Genomic DNA, 23,486 nt, shown 5'->3' with positions numbered 1-23,486 from the left:
CTGAGAAGGGCGTGAAGAGGACTGAACTTGATCAATAACAGTAGACTCCAGACCAGTGCTCCTCATCACATGCCATCTATTTAAACATGGCTCAGCCGCATCACTCATTACGGATGTTTCTAATTAACATGTTTAATAGTCACATTAGATACAACACTTAATATATTTAACTTATTATACTTTCCGATGCTGTTAAATGTTTGTTTATATCAGTCACATTAGACATATCAATAAAACGGTCCATATGTACATAAGTGTGACATGAAATGCTGAGTTTCAATATATAACTTTTTAACTATGAATGTGAACATATGGCCAGTAAATTAAGGTCTATATCTTATTGTTATAATTAAATACAAAAGTATGGCAATCCATTTCCTCCATGAAATGAAAACGCTAGTCATGATAGAAAAGTCAAAATCAATTAGTAATAAAACATAAAACATCTAATCATAGATTTAAAATTGTTCATTTACCATAAACATTTAATTATAAAATTTAAAAAAATATATTTCTATTTATATAAAATATTTTATTTCATTTTATAAATGTATTTATTTATGAGCAGCTTTCCGTCTGTTCCCTTACCGTTCCTGGTGGCCGTGGACGGTCTGAAGTGACAGTAGATGTCTGGCATCCACACACATCAGAAGACGCAGGACTCGATCAATTGTCAATTTGTCTGCATCAATAAGCCAGATGGGATGTAGATTTTGTTTTCTCCATGTCTGGTTTGGTTTCATAACACAGCAGCTACATTATCCATCCGCCACGTTTTCATTTCCTATTAAAGTGAGGCGACTACAGAGTAGAAGCCCTGCAGCCCTCTTCCACCACTCACAGTAAATACAACCGAACAGACAGTAATGGGATGACAAACCATATATTTTACTCCGGGTAGCAGTTTGTGCTTTAAGGGAACACCAATACAATAGAATTCTCTTTTTCACATGTGATCCATTTGTCCCTGGCCCTTTAGTGGAGTTATTTACTGAACAGAATTCAAAAAAATACTCTTCTGCGCTACAAGTGACAGAGGTGTTTGTCTCACAGCCGAAGAGGTGGTGAGGGTTTGTCCGTTTCTGTATGTGAGGGACGAATAAAGCAAAGAACAAAGAAGTGTCGATGTGTTTTATCAACTTGCATGCTGGATGAAGTTGAGTGATCTGAATATAACAGCAAAAACCTACAAACAGGGTTCTTTATTTCCATTCAAACAAGACACAAAAAATACATTGTGTATAGCTCTGTAACATGTCACTAACCCACAGCAGCATTACCTTTATGAAGTAACTTTGAAGGGATGCTTCAGCTATGTTCAGGGGAGTCCTGCGGCAGTGAGTCCAGTGGAAGCTGTTACTTGCAATGAAGCGGACACATATAAAGGTGTAAAAGAAGAGGAGATCTCTCCAGAGAGTCCTGAGTACTACACACAGATGGAGCAGCTCCCAGAACAAACATGCACATCCTTGTTTCTGAGCTCCCTACTGGGAGAAAAAGAAAAAAGAAACACCCGCCATTTCAGCAAACACCATAGCCAGACTGCCACATACCTCATATAGCCAGAAAAGTTGGGGTCCTTTTAAGTAGCATTTCATGTTTACTTGTACAAACTGCATTTGAACTAACAGTGCTGACACCAAGGACGTGTTTTACAGGAACATAACTGAAAGTAGCCCACCACTAAAAGCTTTCAGTCAACTACAGTCACTGAGCAGATTTCTAACTCAACCATCATCTGTTGCCTTTATTCATAACACAAACCGTTTCTCGGCTGAAAGTGGTCTCCGTCTCCTACTGAATAGCACACAGCAGCAGCATCAGCAGACATTGAAGAGCATTCTTGAACACAGAGGGTCTTAGGGGACATGGACAGAAAAATAAGCTGAACAGAGATCAGTATCACATCAGTATCAGAGTAAGGCCAGAGGTGATCCAGCTCTACACAGCAGCAGACACTATAGATATCAACCCCAAGAGTCTGAGGGAGCACACAGAGACAACTCGAAGCCAGCAAAGGGGGGGCAGCTCTCAATCCAGGTGAAATGTGCAAAGCATAGCATACATGACTAACTCTGATTAGTCATTACACTTGACACAATACACGATTAAAGATTAGGCTCCCCCTCCCCCGTTAATGCTACCCGCTTGGGATTTCCACAAAAACCATGTTCTGCAGTATATTAGCTGAGCAAAGTTCTCTGAGCGTCTAAGAGAGCTGCCAAATCCCCATCGAGTTGGAGTTTGGACATGTTTTGGGTTAGCCTACGATATCTCCACACATCCACCAGGGGGCTCAACCTCGTCTTACTCCTCTCCACGTCCCCCTGAAACACTTCCCTACACCTCTGGAGCCCCTTCACAGAACCAGGCTCAGGGCTCTCCTCATGTCCAAGGCTCATCCTCTTCTTCTCCTCCTCCTCCTCCTCTTCTTCACAAAGTAGCAATGACACACACTCTCTGAGGGACACCAACTCTTTCTCCAGCGCCAAAGACAACATTTGAGCTGCACCCTGTCCTCTTGTACCTTTGACAGACCGGATGGAGCAGGACAAAGGGAGGTAGGCCAGGAGAGAGTTCAGGAACTGGAGCGTCTGTAACTGGCTGCAAAGGAACGACAGAGCCACAATTTGCATGTTATTATTAATAAATGAAAACATGATTGTTGAAGTTCATTCATGTATTTTTTAATCATTTGTCAGCTTCTTCATGCCACCTGCCTTTTCAGAGTTTATTTGCAGAATCCTAATGACTGTTGATATTCAGTGGAGTATCATACGGACATGCTTCCTAATCAACTTCAAAGCCTTGTCAACTTTGAGTCCATTAATATAAATTGAGCGGCATCCACTTCTACTACCTTCCTCAGTTCTTCTAAATCAAGTTGAATTAATGGGGAGTTCCTGATAGTAGTGTTTGAACCAGTACCACCAGCAGTAATGTCATTATTATATATAAATTATTAGAAAATATCTCTATTTAACTAAGTCTTCTGTTTTTTTTTTCCTGACTTTACTTCAAAGTAGCAGCGTCTCAAATGATGTAAACCAAATGAAGAAGAGTCGATGGGGCACCTTTAACTGGAAGCTCAAAAATACATCGTTTCACTTTATGAACTGATAATATGACTTTGGCCACAATTCTATACTATCCAAACCATCACCACAGCCTTCTTATCGCTATCTCAAAATCAGAATGATTTACCTGGAGTGGACAGACAGTTCCCCCTGGAAAGGGCTTATCTGATGCCAGTGCAGCAGCATGAGAGCAGATGGTCCTGAAGAATTTAACAGTAGATACTGAGGGCTCGCTTCTATCCTCCTACAACCCGCTAGTTTGTGAATCCAGCCATCTACGTCGCCTAAGCTGTGATCAGGAGAGTCTATGTGGAAGACCCAGCAATCCAACAGCACCATCAGGCTCAGCAAGTCCTCTTTAGCGTCATCTGGGCACAATAAAGAAGATAACAATAAACATATACTGTATGTGTCAAAATGAACGGCACAAGTTGTAGGCATTTGTGATTTTACCTGTTTTGAGTTCGGGTGTTTTCAACAGCTGGGTTTGGAAATTACTGTGGATGTCTAAGGCAACTTGACCACAATGCAGAACAACCGGTGTTGGGTTGCTCACACCGGCAAAAGCATCTCGTCTCTGGACGTAATGGAGCATGACACTGCACTTGACACAGCCAGAGATCAACAGAGGCGTCAGCCTGGCCACAGCGGTCACAGTCAGTCTGCAAGTGTTGAGATCAGTGGGTCTCCCGACATTGTGCTGCTTGCTTCTTTTGGCTGCAGGCTCTGAGAATGTGTAGGCAGAGGAGAGTGAGGAGGAGGAGGAGGAGGAGGAGGAGGAAGAGCAGGGTGCAGGGAGCCAGAACACTTGGCTCTGGGCCTGGATGACTGCAGGTGTTGAGCTCTGACCCGTCTCTGTCAGGATGGATAAGCTCACACTGGCCACTGGTCTGGAGCAAAGAAACAACACATCACTAACAATCAGATATCACATGGACAGGAAGTAATCAGATAACCTTTGTCTGCCTGTGAACTGATTAAGAACACCAATATCTCCGGGTGGTGAAATTTCATCAGCTGGACAAGTGCACCAATCAAACCGGCGATTTATGGGCTCTTGAGGGAATCGTGTCAGAAGTAGTTTTTCCTCCAAATAAAAAAAAGAGAGAACAGGTTGATGAAGGAATCTGACATGCTTACTCCGTTAGAGGTAATCGTTTACACAGATTTAAAGACTTTGAATCATTGATCAAAACGTTGAGGTCTTTGAAGACAAGTAGAACTTTACCTCCCACATCTGATGTACGCAACGTTATCTGTCAAACCTCAGCGAACGGCCCCATAATGTTTTAGTTCTGACAAAGTCAAAGTCAAACCAGGCAGCAGTGATTCGGTCTGACAGCTGGACAGCGTAGTACTTTCAACTTGATTAAAACATGGAGCGCCACAACAATGTTGCCCGTATCGTCGCCATACACGCATGGATCCACACAAGATGAGCTCATTATGCCCAACAAGACACCATCACAAGTGGATGAACATTTGTTTTAGAAGAATCAACACTAAGAGTTCATCTTCACACAGAAACAAATATATACAATTCAATTTCCATTAATAAACAAATCATCTTTACACTGAGCTGTCGGTAGTTAGTATCACTCCCACAACCAGTCGCTCCTCGACGATGCGATGCCACAGCTTGTCAACTTGAGGTTGTGAAGACACTGCTGGCATGTCTTGCGTCTTTTCATCCTTTGACTCATCATCATCATCATCATCACAGTCCCACAGAGCAACGAGGCCTTCCTGGACAGAAAGAGCAGAGACTATAATCAGCAATGACAAGTGTGTGTGACAGCATTGACAGCAATAGCAGTTTACGTCAGACATTTCAATTTCCCCAGATACACATGTGTAGTGGACATTTAAAATACTATTTAAATTCCAATGAAAATACTATACAACTTCCCATTTTTTAATTATATTTTACCTACATTTCATTATCATAGCAATGCCATGAAAAACTACAACAGCTAATATCAGAATGCTGTCAATATATCATGACTGTCATAAGATGTCATGTTATCTCAGTGGTAGAGGGATGGCGACATTTAAGGTATAACATGACCTCTCTGCAAAGAAAAAAGAGCTAAATAGCGTAAGACAACAGGCAGTCGTATGTGTGCTGTACCTGCTCATGCTGGGTGAGCATAGTCTCTCTTCCTGAGATGGCGTTGGTGAGGGCTTGGACCGACTGCTGCAGAACTCTGCTCTTCACTCTCATCTCTCTTTGAAGCTCCTGGAGCACGGTCAGTCCACTCTAAATAACAGATTACATTTGATTGAGAGTTAATAGACACAACACATAATGGGTGTCTGAGAGGTGAAAAAATGTCTCATATGAATAACAATCAGATAATCTATGACAATTTCAACACATCAGCATATGGCAAATGTATGTAGAACTACATTTAAAATATGCAAATTGATGTTCAATGAAATGAACAACATAGCTTATAACTGCTCACCTGTAGTCTGGACTCTAAAGCTCGGAGGGTGAGGTGATCGTTCTCTGGTGGAGGGGGTGGTGTCGTTGGTGCTTCGCTGTCCTGTCCGCGCTGAAATTAGCATTTTCAATGAGTCGTGGTGACCACCTTCTGATGTTATCAACGGGAATAGTTTACATACACTGCACATGAGAATGTAAATGTATGCCTTACAGAATATGAAATGCCACAGAGGTCAGTGAGGAGAAACTTTTCCAAAGGTTGTTCTGTTATGTCATGATCCTTAAAAACCAACAGCATTTGGTCTGTTCCACATCCCAGGAAGTCATCCACGTGGACAGAACTGACACTTGACCAGTGGGAGGCTATCTGGGGAGAGAGTTTATCAAAGTAGGTTTATAAAAAAAAAAAAACTGTTAACTGAAAATACAGCAATTAAAAATCCAGATATTGAAACCTCAGCTTACCTGAAATGTTTCCTTCCACATTGCACATACGTGCCCCTGGTGAAACGATATGACGAGCAGGCAGCCACTTCTTCCTGTGTTGACCACCTGAATATTTTCGGGTTGGTCAAAGGGGAGCTGACACACGTCCTTCACGATGCCATTCTCAAAAAGAACGAGTTGCTGATTAGAAGTTGCTGCGACCACAGCAGATTTCAGCACATCGTCCACTTTTTCAGCTGACAGCACCAAGATGCACCGTGTGATGCAAACGTAGGGATGTGGCAAAATCACATTGCCATCGAACACTTGTCCACTTTGAACAAAATAGCCCAGGGCCTGGCCTGTGGAGTGAGTATTAGAGCACTGGTCTGGAAGGCTTTGCAGTCCGACAACAAATACCTGTTCTTTGTGGAGTGGGAGTTCTCCAATAACACAGTGGGACAACTGAATGGGAATCTGCCTCACCTCTCCTGTCTGCAGAGACGCATGGAAGACATTGCCAGCATGGCTCCACAATACTGTGGGGCCTCGGAGGATAGACACATTGTCCCTCATTTGATAAGGTAGTTTAAACTCTATGCAGGACTCCAGTCGGTTTGAGCTGCTCAGTGTGAGGAGGCTATACTGGAAGCTTAAGCCTTTGTTGCTCTTCTTTGTCACTAAAACGCACGGCGTGGTGACCCTCTTCTGAACGTTTATGGCACATTTACATTTCACAACATCGACACGCGCTGATCTCTTCCTGCTGATGACAGCCGCTCCATCAGCTGCCTTCACAAACGCGTTGACTTCCCGTTCAAACGAGAGGCTGCAGAATATTAACTCACTTCTTTCGCTGTCATGTGTGGCTGAAGCTCGTTTACAGTCAAATAGGATTATCTTTCCACACAGGGAGAGTCGATGGGGACTGGGATACAAATCTCCCGAGAGCAATCCCTCCATTATACCACAAGGAAAGCTTCGGGTGCCTACCAGGATCGATCCCTCTTCATTTAACGTGATTGCTAAGTATTGAGCTGTCACTTTCAGGACGGAAGTCTCACCAACGAGTACATTTAGACGACTAGTTGGTATGTTTACTTGTGAGAGAGAGAAATGCATCCGTATCCAGCGTTTCACAGCGCGCCAATTGATATTGAACACTTCCTGATAGTCCGAGTGCATTGTGGGTAAGAAGCTGGTAAACAGTAGTGAGTTGACGATATTAAGCTTTTGTCATTTTTAAACGAATTATTGAATAAATATTGATTAGATAAACACTTCTCTTGTAATACTGAATACAGCTCAACACCGCCTCTGATCTTTCCGTTCAAACTATAGCGGTCGATGGTTTAAATACACTATATATAGAAGGGGCGTGGCTACGTGTCGAGCCAAAATGGCTACGACTGGACGTCAGTGACACTCTCCGCACTGATTCCCCCAACTCAGTTAGACGCTAGCTGACTAGCTAGCTCAACGGGGAACTACCACAGAGACGGAAACCTGATGATAGCTGAATATGGCCGAACTTGAGCAACACGAAGGAGAACAGGTATCGACTAACTACTGTTAGTAATTAGTGAGTAATCTGTTGAAACCAAAAGACGTGTCTTAACCTTAACTCACTCTGTTTTTGACAGGACATAGAGAAGAAAATAGAGGAGACGAGGCAGAGATTCAAGAATGAGTTCCTCCAAGGTAATACAGACATTATGAAGAAGCCGATATGAACTTTTCTGTTTGAACAGTTACGTGCTTTAATTTTGGGGTTATGGTCAGCTTCATAACTCAAATATCGTATTGGTTAAATGTCCACAAGTTAGCTGTAATTATAGTGTCATGTTAATAACATGACCTAAATGCTCAGAGCCGATAAGCTCCAGCAGATAACGTTTACTAACCTGTCTAACATTAGCTCTGTTGGTTTTGACTAACACAGTACATTGGGTGTAGCATGGTGCTCTCCAGGTGAACTTTAACTGAGTTTACAGCACAATGTGGTCACTGGTTGAAATTGAAACCTTGTACTCTGACCTCCTTTTTGTATTCGGAGTGTCATGTGATTCAAGCATTTTTATTATGTTTTACAGATACAACAGATAAATATGACTCCAAAGATGTGGAGAGGCTTCAGACAGAGGACGCTCTGGTGGAGGGCTACCTGCAATGGAGAATATATGTCGTGGACGACGCCTTGAAAATGATCGATGAAAGTTTTCAGTGGAGAAAAGAGTATGGTGTGAACGGTACGAAGTGTCCAATCTGACCAGTTTTGGTTTTTTTTTTTGGTTTTTTTATAGCTGTTGCTGCAGGCTAAGTGGTCAGTACCAAAAATGTTTTGAAGTTCAACATCCAGTCCTGTCAAAAAATATCAAATGTTGACATTTACAAGCTTGTGACACAGACCGGGTCGTGTACTCGCTGCCCTGGGATGAATCCGGACAGACTGTCATTGTGTGTTGAACACCCAGATCTCCATGCATGGAGAACAATCCCCACTCATTCTGCTCTCTGAGGAATTCTTGTTTGCTCGTCTTTTAATCCAGCAAATTCAATTTGTCAAGCAGTTGTTTTTTGTAAATTCGATTTGTTCAATGCATTACTATCCAGGGGCATCAGGGGCCGTATCAACAAGACCAAGTGTTGTTAGTTTGTATATCAATTTATAGATAAGGGCTGGTTATGAGTGTGTTGCAGTATTTTCTGTCAGCTCGAGCAGTGTCAGAATATAGGAAGGCTCGGATCCTCAACAGACGGGTTTGATAAAACTATTGAATAATGGCCTCTACATCTGTTCAGTCCAGTTTCATATAAAGTTGCTGCAAACCAATTTTAGTTATCGTTTGTGCTTGTGATGACTAATCTTTGGGAATGTCTTTGCTCAATATTTCCTGGACATCATGAAAACTATGAAAAAATGTCTAATTGAAATATGTTGCACCTTTTAAGTAGTTCAATTAAGTATTAAAATCATCTTGAAAACTCTGTAGGAACCTTACTAACAACCATCGCCCTTTGCTTACAGTACCTTGTTCTCTATAGCTACTATTTCATAACAAACATCAGAGTAACGTGTGTCTGTGTGTGTGTTTCAGACCTCACTGAGAGCAGCATTCCCAGATGGATGTTTGAAACCGGTGCTCTCTACCTGCATGGCTACGACAAAGAGGGCAACAAGCTCTGTATGTACATGCTCTATTACAGACAGCAGACCTTAACGTTATGCACTTACAACCTTTCTTCAATTGTTAGAAAAGATGTCTGTTCCATTTAAAAGTGTGTACCCGTCACTGAATTTTCGACACAAATACAAAACAACTAAAACCACAATTAATACTTTTTTTTTTTTTTTTTGGTTTTACTTTGTTTTAGTCTGGTTCAAAGTAAAGCTGCACGTCAAGGATGCAAAAACCATCGTGGACAAGAAGAAGTACGTTGCCTTCTGGCTGGAGCGGTATGCCAAGAAAGAACCTGGGATGCCGCTCACTGTCGTGTTTGACATGGCGGAGTCCGGCCTCGGTAACATAGTAAGTCCATCAGGATGTTTTTAATATGCCAGTAGCATCTTCATTCCCTCTTTATTAGATTAGCTTTACTCTTATGTTCATTTTCTTTCTTGTGACCGTCACTGAAATGCGATGGAGCATCCTCGTTTTGAGCTGCGGTTCTTGCAGGGACTGATGCTCTTTAATGGTTTTACACTTCTGAGATTAAAGTAACCTTTAAATCCCCGTTGGTCAATTCGAGTGGGCCGTCTAATCCGCAGACTCGCCGTGTCGCAGGCGTTAGCTCCTTGACGGGAGCTCTCTCTTGTCAGCGAGTGTGTGTGTGTGTGTGTGTGTGTGTGTGTGTGTGTGTGTGTGTGTGTTTCATTGGCTCGGCTCTCTCCTGGAGAAATGTCTCAATTAAGCGCCAATAAACCTGCACGACAGGAAAAGGATGAATCGCTATGCAACCCAAATATGAAATGAGTAGATTTAGAAGATCAGTTTTGGAAAGCAAACTTGTCGAGCTGGAGCCAGTATGATCTCGTTAAGGCTCGGAGGAGAGTCTCCTGCATAGCAATGAGGCTTCTAGCCAATTATTGAGCTGAGTCAGAATACGGAGGCTTTATCTGTTGAACTATCGGCTGCTCTGCTGATGAGTAACATAAAATAGTAAGATGAACATTCATCATATTCACCTAGAAACCGATTCAAAGTGTCACGTGGATGTGCATTTTTTTAAATGATGAGATATTCTTGCACTATCTGAAGTGTAGAGAGGATTCTTGCTTTGGAGAACCAATGAATGGAGAAAATAATGGTTGTTAGATCTTGGTAATGCAATCAAATGGTGACAAAACAGCAACTTTATATAACTGTCTATTTTGCAAGTGGTTCATATCTAAGTATACGTGTACTATATACACGTGTACTGTTGTTCAGAAAGCCAGAAGTCTTTCTCAGGCAGTATTTTAGGGGAAGTTAGCGAGCCACCAGAGAAGTTTGAGACTAACTTTCTTTTTCGGTTTAAGTGAGTCGCTTCATATGTGGAGGCGGTTTAAGAACGAACAAACCGGAAGTGTCTTTTTATAGCTGAAGACCTGAATGTGGTTTAAATCCTTGTTATTTTCCACTCTGTTTTCAGGACATGGAGTTTGTGAAGTACATCATTAATTGCTTCAAAATATACTATCCAAAGTTTTTATGTGAGTAAATGTTACTTATAAAAAGCACAACAAATATATTTCAATACTCAAGTCACACTGAGACACTTTTTTTTAACGCTTTGACCTTTTCTATCATTTCAGCCAAAATGATCCTCGTGGACATGCCTTGGATCATGAATGGTGAGAATGAGACAACCTTCTCTCCGTCACAATTCGTATGAATAATCAGACTCTGACATCTTGAGCTTAATGTTTTCTATTTCAGCCGCGTGGAAGATCGTGAAGTCGTGGTTGGGTCCCGAGGCCATCAGCAAGCTCAAGTTTGCATCCAGGTCTGAGATCCAGGGATTCATCGACCTCAAGTACCTACCGCCTCACATGGGTGGAACGGTACGTATTATGTCTTGTAATAAGTATTTATTACCTTTCAGTAGAATCGTGTTGTAATAATGCTGCGATTCACAAATTCTGTATACAAACCACTTTAAGAAATATCTTTCTTGAGTAGTGTTTGTTTCACACTGAAATCTGTAATATTGTTTTATCAATAAAGTGCATTTTTATGTCCGTAGATGCTCTCCATACTGGAACTGTTGCACAGAATTTCTCTTGCCTATAAGCCACATTTTGTATTCATTAATATGGAAGTCCTGAGACTTTCTGTACGTTGACCGAAACTGAAATTGACAATGGACGCGCTTTAAGAACTACGCGTGTAATTATTATAATGTCTCTGGCTGCATTCCAGGACCCTTTCAAGTACAGCTACCCACCTCTTCCCGACGACGACTTCCAAACGCCCATCTCTGAAAACGGACCAATAGTCAGCGAGGACGAGATGGAGAGCAAAGACGGGGAAATGGAGGGCAAGGATGCCCTTGAGTCCAGCTTCAGCTCTGAGATTGCAGTTAAGCCCAAAAAGGTACAATTTCTTTCAAGTTCATATCCGGTTTAATAGAATTTAGAAGTGCATAAAAGAAATCCGGAACTCAAATTTAAAGACAACATTGTCACCCTTGTACACCGTTTCATTTCATATATATGTATTATAGTTAAGAGGACCAGTGTTGCTGTTATAGGAGGAGTCGCTCTCGTGTTTGTTTGAGCCGTGATTCATTTACGATTCTGCCATTTTTCAGGCAGCGGCGCTCTCATAGATTTGAGTTCTGCTGCTAGTGAATAGATTCCTCCCGTTTCTTCTTTCACTCACTTTCTATAAGTTGAGCTGATGACAGCATGTAATCAGACTGCTCCGTGGAGACAAGTGTGAATTAAGTGGCGAGTAATGCCCTGATTTGGAAGACGTTAAGCTCTTGCTCATTGTCTCAGTGAAGGTGACTCTGAATGTCTTTGGCTGCAATTAGTTCCTTCCAACAAAGCCCATGCTTCCCAGCCAGCGCCCAGCTCCTCATATGGTCATATGTCAAGTCAGCTACTTGTTGCTGTGTGTCCATATAGCGGGGTTTTTTTAGACTGTGACGTCACCAACGCCTTTTTCTGACAAGTTGAGAGATTTTACCTAGAAAAGCGTTCGGAGCAGCTGCACAAAAAAGTCTGGGGAGAAAAAAAAAGAAGCTGGGTGCAGTGCTTTTTCTGTAGGCGGCATCACAGCTCTCTCCTCTTTGGGAACAATTTGGGGGGGGAAAAAGACGGCACTCAGGAAAAAGAAACCGCTTTGTGGACACTCAGCCTAAGCTCTTTCGTGCTGTAGCTAGAGTCGTACTGTCACCAAACAGCAGCACGCAGCCTCTGGTGTAGCTCATTCACAGGCGTTATCTTAAAATATCAGTGCAGCCACTGCCAACCTCGCCAAACCCCGCCCACTTTCAGTCAAGACCGCAGTGTACGTCTCATATTTTACCCACGCCCTACTGTACAATCCGCCCCTCGCTTTATAATCTATGTTTTGCTGTCACGGTCAGGGCGGTCAGATTTGGGGTTAACCTACATTTTTAGGACATGACTGAGCTGTAACTCGGGGCCGTTTTTTTTTTTTTTTGTAGCCTGCTGATCTGACTATAGGACACAAAGTGTATCTGTTGGAGACGTGCTGCGTCACCCAAAGCTACTCCCATGAGCCTCCTAAGCCCCAACAAACAAACGGTGCTCCCATTGTTGATACATCACCACATTGGTCATGCACGGCAGATTTAGAGTTACAGAAAAGAGATATGCAAATCAATTAAGTGTTGGCCTCAAAAATAATCTACATGCACAGGTTTGTCAATATACTCATGGAATCACCTGACACTGTTGTCAGTGCAAACATGCCCTGCATAGCCCTGTGGAAAAGGGACATAACTGATGCTAATCTCAACAACTATCTTCTTCAAGCACTACAGTCGTTACTGAGGCGTGTGAGTACATTACAGTATAAGTAAGTGTCTGTATATGGCTGACTGCAGTAAGATGGTCTCGGGGGATCATTATTAGGGTGACGATGACTATTCAGGGTGAGAGAATATTAGGTCAACCGGTTTTTCTTCGTGATCTGAATTGTATAGCGATGAAAATTGATGTTAACGGTTATTCATGCGACTACTGCTACTTGCCGTAGGGTAGTATGTAGTACCAAAAATGAATCCAGGGTATCTCAAACCAACACAATACGAAGTCAAAGGCCAGGTGAAGTCGTGGATACAAGAGAGTGGAGATGTTAGTGAGAGCTTAAGAGACATTTGTAGTTGTTATAGCAGGTTAATTAGCAGTTTACTATCTTTTTAATATTTTCTCAAATCTCCTGAACTTTTCTGGTAGCGTGTGCGGTGAATAAACCCTGGCATACCAGCCCTTCAGCCATTCAAGCCCGTCTGAACGCATTCCGCACTACTGCGTCAAAACCAACTTGTCTAAATAAACAACACCCCCCCCCCCCTGGCTACCGGCACCCATCCCCACCCGAGTTCCTCTGGGTTCCAGGCAGCCCTGTGCCGGTAACTCGCTGGCTTCAGGAAGCTAATTGCCTTTCTCTCTGTTTTCAAACAAGGGCTGGAGGTGGTAGGGCAGTGTAGGATCACACCCACACAAGAAGCTCAGAGTCCCGAAGATTTCTACTGGCTGGAAAAGGCAGGTGCGCTCACGTGACTGAATTGTTGTGAGTGCACCTCCTTCACAGTCGACCAACATCATCTCAACCCCTGCACCCCTGTCCCCTTGACCTGTCCTGGACCTCAAAATTTCAAATTTGGCCCCCCTAAATAGTATTGCACTGCTGAAATACCACAACGTTTCTGACTTTGTTATGAAGGACTGTAGGCTAACTGAAGGGTAGCCTAACTTTTTGCACTACAACACTCGACCAAGCAAGATACTGTCATATGTCACTGTGAGATGCACTCCTAGAGAAGGGTTAGAACAGGAACTGTTCCCCATTAAAAATGAATTCATCTGTGTCCTTTAACCTCAGATTAAAAACTACTAAGATAATGCTGTACTACAGTAGACCAAGTTATTAACACTCAGCTCTTAATATTTAACCATGCTTGCCTTTGAGGCGTTGTTTTTAACAAAGACCGTGTGTGCCTTGTTCTACAATTGTGTTTTTGATATGTACTGTGTAACTAATAGACACTCCTCATTATGAGCATTTCACTAATATTTCAGTTTATGATGATGTATAATCGTCAATGATTTTTTTTTTGTCTTTGCATTACGTATTTTACATACTATGTATAGAAATCCTGAAGTTAAGTTAAATTTTATATATTTGTACGTGATTATTATAGTGTGCTGCTAATTGTTTTTGTCAAAATAACTTGACATTTATTTTGATCTTTGTTAATAATGGAACTATGTTTCCATGAGCCTTACTAATATGTGCGAATATAATTTCAATTATAAAAACCTGTATGTCAGCATATTTCAATGTTTTGATTTTAACTAAGAATTGGAGCATGTTTTACTTTTTTTTTTTTTCTTCTTTTTTTTTTCCTACTTCCATGATTACCTGATTGTGTTAAAGTTGCTATTTTAAATTGACGAATAAATCGAGACATTTCATCAGCAGCTGATTGTCTCTTGATGTCTTCATTGTGGCAGTTGCATGACAGTCGGCCATTAACCTAAGAATCACACACTTCCCCTCTGAGTCACAAATGTTCGCATCACATGCAGAGTCTGCTCACCTTTGCCCTCCCTCCCTCCCTTCTGCAATGCACTCTCTCACCCATCTGTTTTACACAATAAGTAGTGCGAGCAACGCTGAAAGCAACCATTTCCCCCCAACGTACTTTAGCCGTTAACGCTTATGCAAACATTTCACAGTTCCTCTCCCATCAGCTGTTTTTATGATCTTGTGATCTGTCTCTGTCTGGATGATTGGGATCAAAGTGTATGGATGCTTTTTGCTGAAGTGAAAGTATCTCGTGTCTGAGTGATATGACATCTGCTCTGATTGAACTATTTTCGGTTAACTTTATTTGTTTTGTCAAAAGTCACGAGTCTGTGAGACTACCGGGAACAGGGGTCAGGAGTCATCACGGGGTTTTCTCCGTAAAAGAAAATGTACTTTGGCCAACGCAACACTTCACCATTATTTCACAAGAACCGTTTATTAATGAAACTGATAGCTTTCTCCGCATGCGGGGCAAAGGTCAAACATTTCATTTTCAGGGATGGATCCAGATAAGGGTCGCATGATAACACTATCGGTGTTCTGAGTCTCTTTTTCTAATTAAGTGCTCTTTGTTGTTTCAGGTGAACTTCTTGGAGGACAGCATGAGGTCAGAGGACAATGATAAAGGAGACACGAGTGCCAGGACCAAAGGAGCCAGGAAGCCACTAACCACCTTCAAAGGCCCTCTGCTAGATGTTAGGTAGGCCTTCCCCTTTGCGCTCTTTATACTTCCTCATGAGCAAGTTGAACAGTTCATGACATTGGGTTCACACCAGGCCACAACATTGCGGTTAGAAAGGGAAAGAAGAGGTTGTGTACACACACTTGCATTAACGAGCTCTCATAAACCATAGTGATGCAAAAACAAGCAGATGGATTTCATAGTGGTTCAGCTTTGGAGACTGCGCTTAAATCTCGCATCTACTATCACTTGTGAGTTGACTGGGGGACCCTCCTTTTTCAAGCATCGTCGGTCAAGTTGTTTAGTTCGCAACAGAGTTTGATTGACGGCTTTCACAGAGGCCTAAATAAACCGGGCAAATGGACTTGGTTTGAACCAAAACAAAGAGATTATGAGTGAAAGCTTCTCTGCACTGCAAGTAGAAGAGGAGACGTGAGGGCTCCGACGCCAAAGAGGCTGACCCGTCATTGTTGGTTTGATCGCCAGAACTGATGGTAGATTAATCTACTAGACCGTCTTATGTTCCCCACATTCTCCAGCACAAAGCTTGTTCAGGTGTTGCACTGTGGTTGACTGTACACTCTGTACACAGTAGCTAAAACAACAACAACCTGAACATTGTAACCTCGTGAAGGTAAGATTTGTTTTGCCAAACTGTTTTATTATACTGCATTCGTTTTAGCAAGGCACACCTAATAACCTGACCATACGTGTATTAAGGATCCATACGCAAAAATACCTTTTTTTTATTGCTTTGTACAAATTGTCTTCACATATTGGCTCAAACTGTAAAGTCATTATTGACGTGTTTGTACCCTTTTTATAGCCCAATTGATCTGGTCACATGTGGGCCGGGATTACGGACGCTACCGACCAATAGCTCAGCGAGAGACAGCGGCCAATAATCAATGCACACGTCGTCTAACGCATCATACGTTTTTAATTGAGCATTCGTTGAATTGCAAAGTGGGTGTCGACTTCAAGATCGCATGTTGCAAAGGAGTAAAGCAACTCGACGATGTGGTTGGTTCGTGGGTAAATACCGAGTGGTGCGTTCACACACACACACACACACTGTGTGATGTCCGTTGAGCTCTGTTTTTAGAGTAATGGCTTTGATGTGAGAATTCTGACAGCTCTGGGCTGTGAATTATAGTGATAAACAGATTTTAAATGAGCCTTAAATGCATTTATGTTTCTGAGCTGTGTTAGCTTTAATTCAAGGCTGGGGGGCTTTAGAGGGGAGCGGGGGGGGGGGGGGGGGGCTTTGATCTTGTGTTTGCCAAAAGGTTTCCAGAGCCCGAAGACTCGCTCTGAGCACAAGTAAGCGTCAGACTCTGTTTTACTGGGGAAACGAACGCAGGAATACTTGAAAAAGGAAAAATATACCTTTTTTGTTCTGAGAGGTTTGAGTCCATGAAACACAGCCAAAGCTGCATCAATGAGAAGCTTTCTACATACGAGGCAGATGCGATAATCCATTTGCTAGTTTCTTCTTGGCAAAGTTTAAAGTCCCCAATGCAGGGAGTGTTCACTGAGGCTGGCAAATCCCACACTATTTATAGCCAAGTTAGACTGTTGCAAACTTAGCTTAGAGACGTTTGCCAACAAGCGAAGTTAGAGAGCGAGACAAAGGGCCTCGTCTACAGATGTGCTTTGGATACGCTTTACATCATAGTTCTGTCCTGCTTAGTCCAAGTACAACTTCAGTTTAATGGTGTGTTTTTGCAACGCTGGACCCATCTGCTCTGTAACTCACATGTCCTGTGTTCTGCTTTTGACACACAATGAAAAACCAAAAGGGAGACATTTTATATTACATAGTTTCATGATGACGCTCCATTTTTTTTGTTGTTTTTGTTCTCGTTTCCAAACAGTTTGTTGAATGAGCCACCAAACCACCCTTCAGCTGGTAAAAGAGCACTGCTAACGTAGCGTTGCACTTTGTAGTCTGTGTAGATGCTCGCCTGATATCAGACTCGTCACACTTATATAGATGCCGGTGTGGTCCTTCATCTTAAGTGCCGCTTCTAACAACAGAGTGTCTGCTCGCAGTCCAAATGTGTTTCCTTTGTCTTTGCCTGCCAGCTGCTGTCAATCAAACACTGACTGGAACACGCCCCTCCAGTCACTGAGAGGGAAAAGAAGTATTTCTGATATTTCCTCAAACACCTCTGTTTTCTTCTTCTTTTTTTAATACAGTAACAACTATTAACATTCGTTTTAAAGACGCATTCTCTTTTACTGCAAAAAGGGTGACTCCATGTCATTGTTATTGGACTTTATATCTAATAATAATAATAATTATTGCCTGTTGGAGCACCCAGATGTGGCTTTTTAACTGAAAGCTGAAAGATCCATACATGCGTATATGGGTTATGAATAAGCAGCATGTCGGGGGCTTTGAGAAATGTAGATGGGAGCTGTGGCAGAATATTGAAATCTGAGAACCACAGCATGTTATCTCTGCGGAGGCCGAGGCTGGATAATTAACCAGGCAAACCGGTTGATCAACTACTCGATTGTGTGTCAGTCGGTTTGTTGTAATATGATAAGCAACATAAAAGCACATCTCATCTGAAACGATAAGGCTTGCCTGTCTTGTAGAGGGGTCTTTTGTCAAAACTTTGTTTTATATAGAAAATAAAAGGACCACAAACAGATAAACACAACTCAGTTTTTCACACAGAAAGCCCCTTTGCGGGGTGATGCAACCCGATCTAGAGTAATGAAAACAGGCTTGACAGAAATCCTGTATCTTAGTATGTTTTATTTTTTAGCTGCAGAATATTACCACCAGGTACAGGACTTGTAGCAGCCCAATCTGTATTAATACAATACCCAAGAAAGAAACGACACAACATTCTGTGACGTAGATGAAGACGCCTGTCTGCATCTAGTTGTTGTATCTGCACGAATACACACTTTAATGAATACACACTTTATTGCTCAAAATGTTGATGTATTCTTAAGACCCGAGTCTCTGCTTTTCACCATAACGTGACTCGCGGTGTTCTTGTCCTCTCCCTCCAGCCCCGCAGAGGAGCTCAGCTTTGGTTGTGCAGAGACGGAGAAGAAAAGCCTGATTATCCTGAGCAATGTAACCAACAATAAGGTGGCCTTCAAGGTGAGCGTGACAGTGCTCACATGCACGAGTGTGTACGGACTTGTGTGTTTAAACTTAAGGATGACATGAGTTGACACTTCTACATTAAATGATTGCTAAATCCTTATATTAGATCGATAAATCTGTTAGTTGATCAACAGAAAATGTACGTTTTGATAAGTGATTGTTAGTTGAAGGCATTTGTGAAGCAAAATGCCAATTCCCCTTTTTGTGTAACACAAAACAAACATTTTGAAGATGTCAAAGTGAACTGTGGGGAACTGTGAAGGGCATTTTCCCCATACCAACATTTATATTCAACAATAAGAATGAGTGTAATTTATCCTCCACAGGTGCGGACCACAGCACCCGAGAAGTACAGAGTGAAGCCCAGCAACAGCTGCTGTGAACCTGGAGCTTCAGTAGATATAGTGGTGTCCTTACATGGAGGTACGGCCCTCCCCTCCCGTCTTTTACCTTCCTAAAGTGCTGGCCTGACATACACATTTCAAAAGTGCTAAAATAATTCTCTCCCCAAAACAAACCATCAGACGACTGACAGTGCTGTGCGAGTTCAAACATTCTATGGCCTTTTTAAGCACTGTAATGTCAGTGGTGGTTTATTTTCCTCTCAATACTGTCATGTCAAGCACATAATACTTTTTAAATATAGCAATTTCTTCCACATTTACTGAAGAAATCGAACCCTTTTTGAAATGTATTGCCATGAGTTCTGGTTTAATGTTGCTCTGAATGCTTCTGTGCAGGTTCTCAGGCCTCTCCACAGGACCGCTTTCTGGTCATGGCTGCCGAGATGGACAACGCTGGATCACAAGAACTCGCGCAGTTCTGGAAAGATGTACCAAAAACCAAAGTCATGGAACACAGGTACGCACCCGTGCTCCTCATCCAGCCATGTCGGTAAATATGTCAACGAATTTGCACACTGCTCTGTTTCCACACAGTCCTCTCAGTGGACTTTATAGGCTGCATATGACCCCGTCGGCGTCCGCTCATTAGATTGTGACTTTCCCACAGATTGCGCTGTCATGTTCTGGAGAGCGTTAAAGCGTCAGTTAATCCTCTCGGAGACGGCCCCGCGGAGACGGGGACCAGCAGGCAGCAGGACTTTAACACCACGGTGAGTTCTGGTGGAAGAGCTCCTTTCTTCGTTGTCTTTTAAGTTGCGATACATACTTTTCACCACCGTCTCATGTCTTAAGAGGTCAAGGACTCTGAGTTGAAACGGTTCAATATAGATGTAATTAACTTTTTTTTTTTTGTATTTGCATTGCATACTCCAAACACTTTCCACACCCAGGCACTGGATGATAACTTAACTTTCACATCAGTAAGTATAGCATGTAGGTTTATTAGTTTGTATGTTTATGTATATGTCTAGTAGAATGTTACCTGGTTTACATTCTTAAAGGTAAAGTTCAACATTTTAATAAATATGCATCTCCAGCATACATTAGGAAATAATGCAACGCTGCTGCTGTAAAGACAAGCACTTTTAGCAGGATGCTTTCTTGCAGTGAGTTAAATAAGAAAATGGATGCCACTCTCGTGTCTGTGTGCGTTAACTTTGGAGCTGTAACAGAGAAGCAGTTAGCCTAGCTTAGCATAAAGACTGGAGATAGGGGGAAGCGGTGAGTCTGGGTCTGTCCAATGTTAAAAAATATGCTTTCCAGCCCCTCTAAATGAACTCATCCTTCAGTTAATTAACACTGTGAATCTCATGTGTTTAATCCATACACAAAAATAATGAAAATGTATATTATACAGACCAAATACAACATGTTGACACACTTTTTAGAGGCGCTGGTACGTGTAGAGGTTTGTAGAAAGCCAGGCTGGTTGTTTCCCCTCTGCTCAGAGTCTTTAAGCTAAGCGAACTGCCGCCCTACTCCAGCTCCATACTTACCACACAGACACGAGAATGGTATCAACCTTCTCATCTAACTCTCGGTAAGAAATCGAATACGCGTATTTCACTCCGCTTCTTTAAAGTTACTGTACCTATAGCCTGATTTTGTTTCATTGACTTTCATTGCAAGGGAGTTAGATTGATAAACAAGGTCAGTGAACTAGTGTTTTGTTTGTTTTTATCTCGCCAGCTCATGCGAGTGATGACCTGCAACGCACGGATGGAGCAGAAGCTGAATACGTGTCTATGGGTGCAGAAGGTTCTCATTGGGTTGGTGCTGGTCCTCGTGGTGCTGAACCTGCTGTGTCTCCACCTGCTGAGTGCTTCCACGGGCCGCTGTCATGGAGGGGAGGAGGGCTGACTTTAGGGACATGCGAGTTGTTGTGGAGTTACGTATATGAAGAGATTGTACTTGAGTCAATGCATCAGAGACCCTCTTAACAATGTGACAAATCATGAACGTATTTTCTAAGACCAACCATGGAAAAATGTATGTGTATTTATTGCAATAGACACAATAGGAAGGAGTTATTTTTGTGATCATAATGTACAATTTTTATATATTATATAAATCTACAGAATATAAAATAAACAATTTCTGTCAACTTATCTTTTGTTGAACATGTTTTTCTCCTTGTAAAAACACAGCCGCCTTCATCCTGTAATGTAGATGTTTGGGTCACTCAGTAGTCCTGTTTTATTCACACCCTCTAATAAACCCTCATTAGTACAGAGGCGTCTAATTGAAAACACTGCAGTGTACGACCTTGCTAAACCTCTCCACACTCAGACCAAGGAGCCACTGGAGATCTAGCTGTCTCCTCTGTCTCCTCTATTTGTTTTGATTACCCCAACACTGGCAAACTAAAAATACCAAAGCAATTACTGGCGAATGCAAGGACGTGGCACAACCCACTTGTAGCTTAGTGGGAAGCACTGATATCTATAACAAGATCCAGCTCCGAGCAATCAGGACTTGAGCCGCCGCACCAGGAATGATCACAATTGGGTTATTAGATGTGTGCACATAAGGGTTGTCTGGTGTTAATATTTTGCAGCTTGTTCGCAGTAGGTGGTGGCTGCTCGCATGCGAGGGATGATTAGGGAGACTCATGAAATAATGGTTAAACTAATCTGATGTTGATTATAAACACTGGGCTGATTGTGGAGCTGCAAAATGTGCATTCCCTGAAGATTGCGTCGCTAGCTGTGTATTTCATTCTGTTCTAGTGGCAACTCTTCATAAAGTTCTTCTTATAAAACCTCTAATAATAGTGGCTTTGTAGAAGGGGTTGGTTTTAGAGCGAGTGTGAGCGATGGATGTAAAACTTGTGTTATGCGTTTCACTAAAAACTCTCACTAAGAAAATGCATTTGGTGCTATTTGGGTACACCCCAAAAAAAACAGCATCGGGGTTAATGGTGTGTTTGCCTCCAGAGAATGAAAGTAAAAGCTTTGGTTCCATAGGTGGGCTGATTCTAAGTGCATCTGAGTGCCACACAGTACCTAACTGAACCCAGGAAGTCGATCAGCTGCACAGAGCCAAACACAACACCACTATCAGTGATGCCTGAAGGGGAAAATTCTTTGAGCGGTCATGTGACACTGATTACCAGACAGATCGTCTCACCTGATTGCCTTTTTTTTCTCAGTAATTACTTGCAGTGGATACTGTACGTCATTCCCAGCAGCTTCAGACGTCACAAGCTCCTCCACGGTATTGATCTAACATTAAACGCCAGTTAAATCGAAACCCGGTTCAATGTGCGCGTGTCCCACCCCCGGGCAGTCAGGCGATGTTTGAGGGGGCACCGATGATTAAGTTCAAGTGGCAAATTGGGGACATGAGGTCTTGATGGAAAGTCGATGAGCGCTGCATTAAACGAGAAGTGTGTTGAGCAGCTGTTGGATTGTGTCGCCGTGGAGAGGATGTCGATGTTCACGGTGAACTGCGGTACCACACACTGCCCCTTTTCATCATCTCCGTAAATGAACCATTGAAATCAATGCTTATGTTCATCCAGTGGTGGTAAGCATTACTCAGCTCCCATAATTGTGTAGTAACACAAAAAAAAAGGATATGGTCCATGACCAGTAAGAGCGTGCTTTATTGAACAGGTGTATTCTCCATCTTCACTATTTCTCCTTGCCATTCCCATCTATCTTAAACCTGTTTTCTGCTTTCCTTCTACGTGGGCTCTGTCAGCCCCACTGATTGGCTGTATTCACAGACAAACACTCAGAGGTCAGTGAACCCTTGAAGAGTTTTGGGATGGTGACGGCTGACAGGCGGCCAGGCCCTTTGGAAACGTTCCCAATGATGCCTCGCTCACACTCAACATGTATGCAGCTTGTTTGGACTAAACTATTGAGAGAATCAAGATGTGAAGATAGATCTACTTTGAATGCTCCTGCTTCAGGCAGCGGATAAACAAATGAAGACCAGGAAGTCGCCCAGCTCATCTTCAACACTAGATTTGGGCAAGGGAAAGAAGCAGTGCCCTAAATACAAGATTGTAGTTTTTGGTTTCTATCATCTGAATTATTGGGAAAGAGAAGTTGTATAGATCACTGATTTGTGGCTAATAAATGCCTGATTCTTCGCTTTTTATGTATATGTTTTGTGAATGCATGTAGTTTTCATGTAATGCTTTTTTTGGTTTGCTTTGTGTGCAGTGCATGCCTCATTAGATTTTGGGGAAACAGCTGTTATTTCACAGAATCATTTGCATAATACCCCAACATATCCTGTGTGTACACAAACCCGAGAACATTCGATTCTTTGTTTTTGCAGTGAGTGAAAAACGATATGCAGATATATTTATATATTTTGACTCTTTTTAAACATAGTTTGTAATCATACAGTGCATGTTTTAACATAAGCTATACACTGTAGCCTAAGTACAACTTTATATCAGTGTTTAATAATGCTCCGTTAGTGATTTACAATCTAAAGCAACACATTTGAAACTAAAAGAGACATTTTAAATTCAATTAAAAATGTGAGGGAGGAGGTAAAAGAAAGAAATCGTTTTTCAAACCTCTGAT

General features: G+C 42.2%; 2 protein-coding genes across 4 annotated transcripts; one reads left to right on the top strand and one right to left on the bottom strand.

Moving 5' to 3' along the window:
* Positions 1 to 831: 831 nt before the first annotated feature.
* fancb (FA complementation group B) lies at positions 832 to 7,272 on the bottom strand. Of its 2 annotated transcripts, none has more exons than XM_031869404.1 (8): positions 5,992 to 7,272; positions 5,738 to 5,893; positions 5,546 to 5,635; positions 5,209 to 5,337; positions 4,651 to 4,823; positions 3,531 to 3,967; positions 3,205 to 3,445; positions 832 to 2,604 (listed from the first exon to the last, which is right to left on the bottom strand). In XM_031869404.1, the coding sequence occupies exons 1-8, from the start codon at positions 7,135 to 7,137 to the stop codon at positions 2,184 to 2,186; spliced, it is 2,793 nt and encodes a 930-aa protein (XP_031725264.1). In that variant the 5' UTR covers positions 7,138 to 7,272; the 3' UTR covers positions 832 to 2,183. The 2 variants fall into 2 exon arrangements, with proteins under 2 accessions (XP_031725264.1, XP_031725265.1); XM_031869405.1 differs by having other exon boundaries at positions 5,738 to 5,889; positions 5,992 to 6,102.
* On the top strand, positions 7,146 to 21,047 carry mospd2 (motile sperm domain containing 2). Of its 2 annotated transcripts, XM_031869406.1 has the most exons (16): positions 7,146 to 7,507; positions 7,596 to 7,653; positions 8,046 to 8,201; positions 9,051 to 9,137; positions 9,328 to 9,482; positions 10,585 to 10,645; positions 10,748 to 10,786; positions 10,872 to 10,996; positions 11,355 to 11,528; positions 15,302 to 15,420; positions 18,436 to 18,529; positions 18,862 to 18,958; positions 19,276 to 19,396; positions 19,547 to 19,649; positions 19,830 to 19,859; positions 20,629 to 21,047. In XM_031869406.1, exons 1-16 carry the CDS (start codon positions 7,475 to 7,477, stop codon positions 20,797 to 20,799), a joined length of 1,623 nt encoding a protein of 540 aa, XP_031725266.1. In that variant the 5' UTR covers positions 7,146 to 7,474; the 3' UTR covers positions 20,800 to 21,047. The 2 variants fall into 2 exon arrangements, with proteins under 2 accessions (XP_031725266.1, XP_031725267.1); XM_031869407.1 differs by lacking the exon at positions 19,830 to 19,859 and having other exon boundaries at positions 7,147 to 7,507.
* Positions 21,048 to 23,486: the final 2,439 nt, after the last annotated feature.

Source organism: Anarrhichthys ocellatus, unplaced genomic scaffold (assembly GCF_004355925.1).
Source record: "Anarrhichthys ocellatus isolate YVR2014 unplaced genomic scaffold, GSC_Weel_1.0 scaffold47, whole genome shotgun sequence".
Taxonomy (NCBI): domain Eukaryota; kingdom Metazoa; phylum Chordata; class Actinopteri; order Perciformes; family Anarhichadidae; genus Anarrhichthys; species Anarrhichthys ocellatus.
The sequence above is the reverse complement of the archived record's forward strand: the minus strand, read 5'-3'. Positions and strand labels throughout refer to the sequence as shown.

Excerpts from the sequence above, each read along its gene's own strand:
- fancb (XM_031869404.1), bottom strand. The coding sequence starts at position 7,137 with ATGCACTCGGACTATCAGGAAGTGTTCAATATCAATTGGCGCGCTGTG. Across the intron at positions 3,968-4,650 it reads CTAACTACCGACAGCTCAGT|ACCAGTGGCCAGTGTGAGCT; the intron begins GTAAAGATGATT and ends TCTTTGCTCCAG. Across the intron at positions 2,605-3,204 it reads GAACTGTCTGTCCACTCCAG|CCAGTTACAGACGCTCCAGT; the intron begins GTAAATCATTCT and ends GTTCCTTTGCAG.
- mospd2 (XM_031869406.1), top strand. The coding sequence starts at position 7,475 with ATGGCCGAACTTGAGCAACACGAAGGAGAACAG. Across the intron at positions 19,397-19,546 it reads ACCAAAGTCATGGAACACAG|ATTGCGCTGTCATGTTCTGG; the intron begins GTACGCACCCGT and ends ACTTTCCCACAG. Across the intron at positions 19,860-20,628 it reads ATAACTTAACTTTCACATCA|CTCATGCGAGTGATGACCTG; the intron begins GTAAGTATAGCA and ends TTATCTCGCCAG.